We start from the raw sequence: 11,910 nt of genomic DNA on the forward strand, positions 1-11,910 counted from the left end.
GAGAATATTTGATATTTCTATATACTAGAGCTGGGTGATATGGAAGAAATCATTATCACGATCATCATAAGCATGTATTATTTTAGTATATAGTAGTTACTAACTAGATAGTAGTTTAGTAGATAAAAGCTTACATAATTATGCAAAATCACATGTATGTAAAATAATCTAGTAAATGTCATCGCATTGAACTGCATTGTGATATGAAGTGCGATATCAAGCCAAACTCAATGTTATTGTTTCTCCAGAAAACCACAGAGAGGAGTCTGCCTTCCAGAACCATCATACATCCAAAGTCCTACTGGTTAGTTATCCCTTCTCTTCTCTTCTCTTCTCTTCTCTTCTCTTCTCTTCTCTTCTCTTCTCTTCTCTTCTCTTCTCTTCTCTTCTCTTCTCTTCTCTTCTCTTCTCTTCTCTTCTCTTCTCTTCTCTTCTCTTCTCTTCTCTTCTCTTCTCTTCTCTTCTCTTCTCTTCTCTTCTCTTCTCTTCTCTTCTCTTCTCTTCTCTTCTCTTCTCTTCTCTTCTCTTCTCTTCTCTTCTCTTCTCTTCTCTTCTCTCCTCTCCCCTCCTCTCTTCTCTTCTATTATCTTCTCTGTTTTCTACTCTCCGTTCTCCCTTTCCTAATCTCATTTATCTTCTATTCTCTCCCTCCTCTCCTAATATAGTTTGTGTTGTTCATTTTGCAAAACATTTTGTCATGCTTTTCTTTCCCTTTCTGTCTCTTTCAGTTCACATTCTTCAACTACTTTGCTGTGCTCTTCCACATTGCCTTCTACAAGCAGGATCTGCCTCTGCTTCGAAAGGTACGAGCTGAGCAACCTACTGTATGTACAGTAATGTATCTGTTTCACTCAATTTAGCATGATGCTCTTCTGTAGACAGCAGTAAAGGCCACAAGCTAATTTTTCCAACTGTAAAAGTACGTACATTTTTTATCGCAGGCGACCAATAAACCAATCACCTTTGCATTCCTTTGTAGCGTCTGGCCTCCCTGCTGATAGTGACCCAGTTGATGAACCAAGTGACAGAGTTGTTGGTTCCCCTCCTGGTGGACCGGTTCATCAGCGCCCCCCAGAGGACAGAGGGGGAAGATGACCCTCAGGAGGACAAACTCAGGAACCAACGCTGCCTGCCCACTTTTCCGGTGAGTCTATGTAGGCCTATGTGTATTTTATGATAATTACTTTCTCTGAAAAACTTAAGATATTAGGGTTCTCTTCAGGATTCTATGACATGGTATCATGGTAGTGGGGTGCTGTTACAGTAATGATACTAAATAATTGTTAAAGCAGCTTTAGAATAGTATCATATTGATTTTAAATCAATGTATTATTGTCAAATACATTTGGATTGGGATCATTTCCAGAACAAAGTAGACCCTTCCTAGCAGAGTTTGGTTATATTTCTCACTACACAGCTAGTGATATGTACTACTGAGATGTGTGCTTTGGCAGGCATTCTCCTGGATTGCATGATCTACAACTTCAACATTGCATAACTCGTTTGTGTAGCTAACAAAATTGGGTTCATCAAGAGTCATCTTACTTCCTCTGCGTTAAACTCATAAAGTTGTTGGGGGGAGCTCCAGTAGCTCACCACGTATCTCGGCGCTATCTCTGCGTCGGGAGGAGCCGTGCTGCGTCACGGTTCTGGTTGACTCCGAGTTCGACTCCCGGACCCGCCGTCATTTGCCGAATGTCTTCCCCTGTTCTCCCTCCCGTTTCACTCTACAACTGTCGGTCATGCTTGACCAGAAAAGCGATAAACGCTAAAAAATAAAGTTTCAAAAAAAAAAAAATCATAAAGTTGTGAATGTATCATGTGACCAAGTGGTATACGAGGGGATAGAATTTGGGTACACTAGTTAGGTCATGATAAAGACAGAACCAAACAGATTCACGGCAGAATATTCAGCCAGATTATTCAACATGTATTTCATGTTGCAGATGAATCTTTAGGAACCTCAGTATGTTGATATCATTATGTCTAATGTCGTCTCATGATACTAGTCTGACATTGCCTCCACTCTAGTCGATTTCCATGGGGGAGGGGACTGCGGCCTCCTGGAACTGCGGCATGCCTGGCTCACTAAATTCAGATCAAACTGTCAAACTAGTCGTTGCACATCAAATATGAATGAATCCAGCAATTGCATATCCTATTCATACATAAATGTTGTCATACATAAATGTTGACAAAATGTTGTCAGAAACATATTCTAGCGAACCATTACGAGCAAGCCGCCAGGTTTTTCCGGCTCCCTACGCTTGACAACAGGACAGGACAACAGGCAAACTCTATGTTCATAATAAAGTATGTTTGTGCCACAAAAGATGAAAGGTCACTGATACATCACAACTCATACACTTGGGTATTATGGAACCGCCAGAGTTTAGAGTTTGGTCGGCTGTTCGAGTGCAACTTCCCAGTGGTAAACACTTTGTTCCGCTGAGGACCTGCTCGCAATACACAACACACAATAAGGGCCACAGTAGTAGGAGGTATGGCAACATTCTCTTTGCAACAGGAAGTAATGGGTCCATGGGAAATGTAATCCTAATTATGAGAAATACTAGCACTTTCAGAATTGAACCTGTACAGTATGTGTGTTGTTCTTAATAGACCTGGGGAGTCATGTGATAGTTCTAATACCTGCCTGGTTCTGAACGTTTCTCAAGGTACATGGGTTTGGTTTCACTTAATTCAATTGGTCTGAAATTTGACAGAAGCAGAGTTGAGCTTAATTAAATGAGAGTTGCGATTTTTGAAATTTGATAAATTATGAGAACGATTTTGGCGAAGCTTATGAGTATTGTAGTAGTTACCATGGAAACGAGTAACAATTGTGATATAAAACACATTTTCTCAAAGATTAAGTTAAAACATTTACCTTAATTCTTTGTAACAGTAAAATAATTTAATAGATTTGATAGAATTGCTAGATCTTCACTGGGCAGCTGCAATGGAGTTTTTATTATTATTTTTTTTTAACAAACTAACATTACATATCTCTTGTTGTGGAATTAACACAACATTATGCATACTTTTGACAACAAAAGTATTCATTGATGTGCTCATTTCACTGGATGCATTCAACAAGCTATTCTAAATGTAAACATTATCTGTGCATATCCACTTTTCTTCTCTCTCTCCCTCTGGTTCAAACTCTCCCATTCTCTTTTTCCCTCTCTCTTCCCTTCTCTCTCCCTTATTTATTGTAATTTTCCTTGTATACTATTGCTACTGTAATTCTATTTTATTTACTTGTATGCATGTACATAACCTATGAGTACATAACCTAATCTATGAGTAACAGTACTGTATATTTGAATACCGTATATGTCACAAATGTATCAGTACTAAATACCTATATGTCCCTATGCCATAAATGTCATGTATGTTGTGTATGTCATAAATGTCAATATGAATTGAAAATGGGGGACCCTGATGTAAACAAGACAAACGTCTTTCTCTGGTCTGCATCCCCTTAACAATTGTGTGTATTGAGCCGTACTGTATTGTACCCATTCTGCAATCTGTTAAATAAAGTTTTCATTCATTCATTCATTCATTCATTCATTCATTCATTCATTCATTCATTCATTCATTCATTCATCCAACCTTGTTTTTGTTGCAGCCTCCCCCCCCCCTAACCCCCCTTCCCTCAAAAGGGTTTTTCTTTTTGGTCAGGCTGCTTTTATATATAAGAATTAGTTCTTACTTGCTTGCCTGGGTAAATAAAGGTTAAAAAAAATATATAATAATTCGATATTACATTTGAATGCCAATATCGGCCGATAATATGGGACATCTCTAATTGTAACCCAGCCACTTCCTTGTCCGGTTGCAGGGCCTGTTTGCGGAGTACATCGAGCTGCTGGTGCAGTTTGGGTACCTGAGCCTCTTCTCCTGCGTGTACCCTCTGACGGCCGTGCTGCTGCTGCTCAACAACCTCACGGAGATCCGCTCGGACGCCTACAAGATCTGCAAGCTGTTCCGCAAGCCCTTCTCTGCCCCGGTGGCCGGCATGGGGGTCTGGCAGGTCAGAGTTCAGGGAGTAGTAGAGACAATAGAATAGAACCGCCGGCCTTATCGACTTTACCGCCGTTATTGTTCGACTTTGATGCAGTGAGGTACGGAATGCGGACGTGTCCGTTCACTTCAGTGTTAAAACTTCCTTCTAAACATGACTCTTCAAGTTTCTCACTATTGGAATTACAAGTCGATGATTACCTGACTCACCTCACTCACTGCCATCGTTTCTCTCGTTCCTCCCATCGCCCAGTTTAGTCGTTGTGGGGTCATATTTACTGCACGTCAGGGGTCAGAATGTAGAACAAAATAGATTAGTGTAATGCAAGTGAAATGAAAGATGAACTAAATACAATACAATACAATACAATAGTCATATCTTATTGAAGTCAATTAGAACTATGAAACTCACCAGCTACTTTAACTTTGCTCGGTGCCTTTTGGATTTCATTCTGTCCTCACTAGTTACACCATTTAAATTTATTTGTTTGTATTTATCTGTTTACCATGAAATGTTGAAATAATTAATTACCACTGTAACACTGAACTGAATTATTCTGAAATGTGTGTGTGTGTGTGTGTGTTTGTGTGTGTGTGTGTGTGTGTGTGTGTGTGTGTGTGTGTGTGTGTGTGTGTGTGTGGTGTGTGTGTGTGTGTGTGTGTGTGTGTGTGTGTGTGTGTGTGTGTGTGCGTGCGTGCGTGCGTGCGTGCGTGCGTGCGTGTGTGTGTGTGCGTGCGTGTGCGTGTGTGTGTGTGTGTGTGTGGGTTGTTATATTATCGATATTCGATAACTGATATTTGGGTACACTATTCTAATGTGGTGTTGCCAGATATCCTGTATCTACTGTATCTTTTATATTGTTTATCTCCTCCGTTTGGAGTCAGTTGTGTTGTGTCATGTCTGTATGTATGTGTCTGTGGCTGTAGTGTGGGTGTAAGCCCAAGACAAATGTCCCAGCTGATGGGACAATGAAGTGACTCTTGACTTGACTCTTGACTTGTGTGTGTTCTCAGACAGCGTTCGAGGTCCTGAGCTTTGTCTCAGTCATATCCAACTGTTGGCTGCTGTTGCTGTCGCCACGGTTACGAGAGTTCTGTCAGGAGGGTGTGATCAGCAGCAGAAATCTTCTCCTATTGGCTATCCTGGTGGAGGTATGTTGTCACTCAGAGGGCGGGACTGTGCTCTGAGAAGGCCACTACCACTGATATTGCTGCTAGGTATTTTATTAATGGCAGGAAATCACAATAATGAAGATTTTTGTTATTTGAGAAGATCAATGTGTTGACCCTGATAAAGGTTGATCTGACATTCATGATCTGTAAACTAATATATTTATGTGTGTGCGTGTGTGTGTGTGTGTGTGTGTGTGTGTGTGTGTGTGTGTGTGTGTGTGTGTGTGTGTGTGTGTGTGTGTGTGTGTGTGTGTGTGTGTGTGTCTGTCTGTCTGTCTGTCTGTCTGTCTGTCTGTCTGTCTGTCTGTCTGTCTGTCTGTCTGTCTGTCTGTCTGTCTGTCTGTCTGTCTGTCTGTCTGTCTGTCTGTCTGTCTGTCTGTCTGTCTGTCTGTCGTTGTGTGTGTGTGTGTGTGTGTGTGTCATTATGTGTGTGTGAGTGTGTGTGTCATTGTGTGTGTGTGTGTGTGTGTGTGTGTGTGTGTGTGTGTGTGTGTGTGTGTGTGTGTGTGTGTGTGTGTGTCTGTCGTTGTGTGTGTGTGTGTCTGTCGTTGTGTGTGTGTCATTGTGTGTGTGTCATTGTGTGTGTGTGTGTGTGTGTCCTCAGCATGTGCTGATCCTGATCAAGATGATGCTGGCGTTCCTGATCCCAGACGAGCCAGGCTGGGTCAGAACTAAGAGAGAGCAGATAGAATTGAGATCCATGCAGGCCCTGGGTCAGCAGGTCAGTACTCACTCACACCCACTGTGCACCAGGGCTGTCCCCCACTGAACACCCACTGAGCACCAGGGCTGTCCTCCACTGAACACCCACTGTGCACCAGGGCTGTCCCCCACTGAACACCCACTGAGCACCAGGGCTGTCCTCCACTGAACATCCTTTTACATCTGTAGCTTATCAGAGATGTGCTCATCATTTTAAATCTAGAACTCATCATAGAGCTTATCATTTAAAATCTAGAGTTTACCAGAGATGTGCTCATCATTTTAAATCTAGTGCTTAACACATCCACCGCCATTCACACTGTAACACGTTATTGCCCGCCATGCTTTGACCGCCAGCCCACGCTGTACAGCGATATCGAGATCAATATTTCATTTTTTTCGCCATGGCATTCATAATTCATATATACACCTCCGGCGCTGCAGCTGGACCCTACGGCTCAATACAACGACGTCTCAATACCGCCGCCTGGTGGATGGTCGGGCGAGTTACACTCGAACAACAGGAAGTGGGAGGTGTGCGTTGATTAAATTCATCCGGCCGTCAGACATTGTCGCAAGGCTCCCGACAGACACTATAGTACACATCGATCGCTTTATAAACTTAATAATCGATATGATTTCGGCGTTTATTGCGACATACAAACCGGAAATGGACCTAGGCGATCGACGTCCTATACTTGGGATATTTCACCGCCAGTCTCATCGGCGAACGGTAAGAGGACAGTAACGTTATTTTCAGCCCAATTGTTTATTCATTTCACTGCAAACCGATCTGATCAATATATCACCCATACTACATAAAGCATTTACTGACGATCACAGAATTATAAACGACCTCCCCCCTTTTCTCCGCGCATGATGACGCATAACGTATAGGATCATATACAGTTGAATTTTTTAATATAGCGTGTATCGGGAATAAACGGCAATCGATAATCTATATATGCGTTTAGGCCTATAACTCACGTTCTAGGAATTACTGCAGAAAACGGTAAAAACATACTTATATTCTAGAAGGTATTTTTGTATGAATGTTTGAATGAAAAAGTATAACGTTCCTACATCCTGAACGATAGATAATCGATGTTGAATGGGCCATAGTAATGTCAATTTAGCAATACAATTAAAAAAGTTATAGCCCTGCAAAGAAGGTGAACATCTCCATAGGCTTAGAGTGGTGGCAGACTGGCTATATTGATGGATATAAGTTATGGCAGGGAATGTGTTAACAGAGGGGTGCTGATAATTGTATCTGGAAATAAATCATTCAGCGTGGGAAAAAAGCACAAAAACCAACTAATCCACAAACAGTCTTGGTCGACTTGGTCGAAGTCTAAGAGGGGGCAGCCCTACTGTGCACACTACACACACATACACACACACAAACACACACACAATGCACACTTACACACATACACATACAGGGGAGTAGCATTTACAAAAATGTCCATACAATTTGAAGAGAGTGAACACTGTAGGCAGTACGTACTGTATATGCATTTTAAGACAAGCCTCATGCAAGAACGATCTTGAATTGTACAGTTATTTTTTTTATCCACTTTTTATCCCATTTTCTATTTTTCTCCCATCCCAATTTTTCATATCGTCCAATTCAACCCTCCCCTGTCTTCGAACGTTGTTTCTTGCCTCCCACAAGCCGGCTGCAATGTGGACTAAGTCATACATAGAACGAGTCCCCTCCGATACTCGAGGTAACAGCCGTCGCATCTTTTCACCTGCGCGGCTCGATCTTTCAGCGTCGAGGGTCTGGGCTTTGGAGGGGCCCCGCCCCCGTCGCTTCTTGATTCTACTGCGCAGGCACACCAACCGACCTGTAGGAGTCGCTGTCCACAACGCCCGATCCCCACCCTTCAGTTTCCCTCCCCGTAATACGGCCAATGTGTATTACTGTGGACGACCAGCTAAACTGAAAGCAATGTGGAGAGCGGGGCTCGAACAGGAAGCATCCTGTTCGAGCCCAGTCTCCAGCATTCGTTGCGAGCGCCTTGCCCACTGCGCCACGTAGCCGCCCGAATTGTACAGTTCTAAGGGGAACCAGACCCAGGTTAGGGATTCATACATGTTATATGGTCTAAGACAGTCCAACGATATCAGTGAGGACAAACAACGTTCCTAGGCTATGGAAATAACACATTCAGTTATGGGTGATGTTCTGCTTTAAGCAATTTTGTGGCATTCACAAATGTTATCTTATGTTTTTTGGTACAATCAAAATGTGTGAGTGCTGCAGGCCTGTCGTACCGAGATACACACAACAATCCCACTGCTCAAACATGCCTTTATGAAGTGAATTATGAATGAATTAATCATTTGCCTTGCCTTTGGAAACACTAGTTTTAATATTGGTGAACTTATTGGTAGCCTTAAAATACAGACTATATTGCCACCAGAGATGCGTCTGGAGCTGTGGGTAGGCTTTGATCACTGTACAAAGACCACAGGCTACAGTGCCTATTGCCAGTTAGCCTATTGCCAGTTATTTAATCCATTTCATAGATGGGATACCAGTCCTTTGATGTCACTGCTGCAAATAGTCGCTGTTTGTTTTGGTCACTCAGACAGCAGCACTTACACTTTGCCTCCTTTTCAAATGGCATGTTTGGAGATGGAATAACGTGAACAACTGACCTTATATGGTATTTCTATAGGTCGCTCTGTTAGTCAGTCAGTTGGTCAATTGCTCAGTTGGTCAGTTGGTTGGTTGGTCAGTCAGTTGGTCAATTGCTCAGTTGGTCAGTTGGTTGGTTGGTCAGTCAGTTGGTCAATTGGTCAGTTGGTTGGTTGATCAATTTGCGCTTGTTGGGGTGTTAATTGTGCTAATAGCATTATACACAGCCACACACATTCAATGTAAGAACTTCTGGCATACGTGCCTAAGAACTATTTGGAGGGGAGGGGGTTAAGAGCGATTCACAAATCTGATGTTCATTTCTCATATGCACTTCTCTCAAGAGATATTTAAGAGATAATCTCTTCTCTCTCTCTTCTATCTCTGACTGTTTCTCTCTGTCTTTCTCTCCCTGTCTGTCTGTCTTTTTATTTCTTTCTCTCTCTGACTGTCTGTCTGTCTGTCTTTTTATTTCTCTCTCTCTCTCTCTCTCTCTCTCTCTTCTCTCTCTCTCTCTCTCTCTCTCTCTCTCTCTCTCTCTCTCTCTCTCTCTCTCTCTCTCTCACTCTCTCTCCCTTCCACCACCCTTTCCAGAAGTTGTAAATATTCTGGTGAGATGGAATGATGTGCTCGTCTCATGTGGACCTGCTACCATCAGAACCACAGGGTTCACCTGCCATACCTGGAGAAGACTAAAGAGGACGTGGCCTGATGCTTGGGACGGGTGACTGCCGCAATATAGCAATCACCAGAATAATGAAGGGATGGTAAATACACTGAGAGCAGCATCCATAAACACTCATAAACATCCCATAAATCATACCGGTTTATAGGATGTTTGGGGGGCTATTGAGTTGTGTAAGGCAGACTGTGCTCCTGGTTCACCTTTATGAAAGATAAATCTGAGACAAACATTTCAAAAGGACTGGAGGACTTCACCACATCTCCATAGTGGTTGCCTTGTTCTTACATTGATCCTCATTTTCAACCCGACACCTACAGTAAGATCACGTGCGTATGATTAACAAGGCCGTATGATTAAAAAGAGATTATGGAGAAGTAGCTCACCTGCACCAAATACTGTATGTCACCAAATGTTTCTAGATGTTCTGTTCACAGAGGGATTTGCATGGCAAATCACAACATTGCCAAGACAATTGTAGAATCTACTCCAAGCCACACTAAAGCTGTTCTGGTGGTTTGTGGTTTGCCACATGTCCTAGAAGGATATTTTACTGTTCACTGTAGGTCCGTTACAGATCGCTGAGTGCCACTATACCAGAATTGTATACAGTATTGAAAGTATTGCTACCTGATGTCATATGCTGCTTTTATTACTAAATAGTACTGTGCTTCAGCAAACCCACATGTACACTGCAAGTGCAATTGATCATTTATAGAAAATGAAAAGTGTTTTAGAAACAGTAGGTGGCGTGAGGAATATATTGTGTATGTTTAAAGATGCCCCTTTGAATTTGTATAGTTTGAATCATGTTTTGTTTGTAGTGGGTGATTTGTTCAGCTTAAACAAAGAGGATCTTGAGAAGCCAGAGTTGTTTTCACTGTGTATACTATTTAATAATACTGGGTGCTGGATGACAGACGGGTTTCAGTATTTGCAAATATTTCTTGCCATTTGTTTTAATTTGGGTGTGGTTAATTACATCAAAACAATTCAGATAGTGTCCGGTAAGTATACAAAATTACTTTTAAATAGTCTTACATTTCTCACAGATGTTGTATTGCCCTATGTGGCAAACCCCACCCAACAGCTATTCCCATGAATACTAAATATAAATACATAAAACAAATGTGAACAACTATTTGCAATCACTAATACCAAGTACCAACTACCAATATTATTTGACTCAGGTCTGGATGACTATATTTATTTACCATTCCAGTTTCTCCCTTCACCCAAGTGTGTTAACAGCTCAGTCCCCCCCTCTAGTGGTAGGGTACAGTTACTGACTGGGGGTGGCCACAACTAGGAGGGGGAAAATGGAGAGGACTATTTTGTTCTGTAATTCTGGTTCCCATGACAAGACTGTCACTCCACCCTCCTGGGTTAGGTTGCTACATAGGAAAGTGTTCAGGGCCCAGTTTCCCAAAGACATGTTAGTGCTAACAGTTACAACTGTTATCTGTATCCAGTGACCTACTGTACAGTGAAATACAAACGCTTGCTTTGGGAAATTTGGATGCTTTTGGGAACGCCAGTGTTGTAAAACACAGGGAACCAAATAAGTGCTAAATGCTTTTATGTGTGTGTGTGTGTGTGTAATGTATGGTCCAATGAGATGTGTATAATTTTGTGTGCCTTTTTGTTTTTATACTAATAGTAGCTTTACACATTATGTTCACTGTTCAATCAATCACTTCAATGCCTTTATTGACGTCTGTATCTGGGTACATTGTACAACAGCGAATAACTCAACTCACCAAACACTCTCTTACACTGTGAGTGTTACTGCACTGATGACCTCAGACTCATTCTACTAATGTACTTGATATACAAATGTAGCCATCGTAGAAGTCCCACTTCTTTCAGCATGTTGATTAGACTTTCATGCTGTTTAGACGATTCATTAATATTATTATTATTATTATTATTATTTAAGTTGCCAGGCAGTGGCATTTGAATGACACGAGTTACAATATGCGTATTCAGTTATATATATTTTTTACAACTCTTTGGAGAGAATAGGCTTCAGGTTGCCTGATACTCTGAACTGAATTGCGTTTAGTTTCACTTCATTATTCAGTCACAAAATAGCTCCATGGAGGGCAGGGCTAGTGATTCAAGGGCTGAGTCTGGGCGAGGCTCCAGGGGGCTGAGTCTGGGCGAGGCTCCAGGGGGCTGAGTCTGGGCGAGGCTCCAGGGGGCTGAGTCTGGGTGAGGCTCCAGGGGGCTGAGTCTAGGCTCCAGGGGGCTGAGTCTGGGTGAGGCTCCAGGGGGCTGAGTCTGGGCGAGGCTCCAGGGGGCTGAGTCTGGGCGAGGCTCCAGGGGGCTGAGTCTGGGCGAGGCTCCAGGGGGCTGAGTCTGGGCGAGGCTCCAGGGGGCTGAGTCTGGGCGAGGCTCCAGGGGGCTGAGTCTAGGCTCCAGGGGGCTGAGTCTGGGCGAGGCTCCAGGGGGCTGAGTCTGGGCGAGGCTCCAGGGGGCTGAGTCTGGGTGAGGCTCCAGGGGGCTGAGTCTGGGTGAGGCTCCAGGGGGCTGAGTCTGGGTGAGGCTCCAGGGGGCTGAGTCTGGGCGAGGCTCCAGGGGGCTGAGTCTGGGCGAGGCTCCAGGGGGCTGAGTCTGGGCGAGGCTCCAGGGGGCTGAGTCTAGGCTCCAGGGGGCTGAGTCTGGGCGA

The 11,910-nt window shown here is 43.1% G+C and overlaps 1 protein-coding gene across 2 annotated transcripts in view; it reads left to right on the forward strand.

Annotated features, from left to right (window-relative positions):
• ano10b (anoctamin 10b) overlaps positions 1-11,640 on the forward strand; it is a 49,822-nt gene extending 38,182 nt beyond the window's left edge. The window contains exons 10-16 of one of the 2 annotated variants that reach the window (XM_084317553.1): positions 249-304; positions 729-803; positions 980-1,144; positions 3,851-4,042; positions 5,047-5,184; positions 5,810-5,926; positions 9,152-11,640. In XM_084317553.1, coding sequence (XP_084173679.1) covers positions 249-304; positions 729-803; positions 980-1,144; positions 3,851-4,042; positions 5,047-5,184; positions 5,810-5,926; positions 9,152-9,160 — 752 coding nt within the window. In that variant the 3' untranslated portion in view covers positions 9,161-11,640. Of the gene's footprint in view, positions 1-248; positions 305-728; positions 804-979; positions 1,145-3,850; positions 4,043-5,046; positions 5,185-5,809; positions 5,927-9,151 lie in introns of those variants that run through there. The other variant, XR_014619849.1, reaches the window with a different exon arrangement.
• Positions 11,641-11,910: the final 270 nt, after the last annotated feature.

This window comes from Notolepis coatsorum (assembly GCF_963971535.1).
Source record: "Notolepis coatsorum genome assembly, chromosome: 6".
NCBI lineage: Eukaryota > Metazoa > Chordata > Actinopteri > Aulopiformes > Paralepididae > Notolepis > Notolepis coatsorum.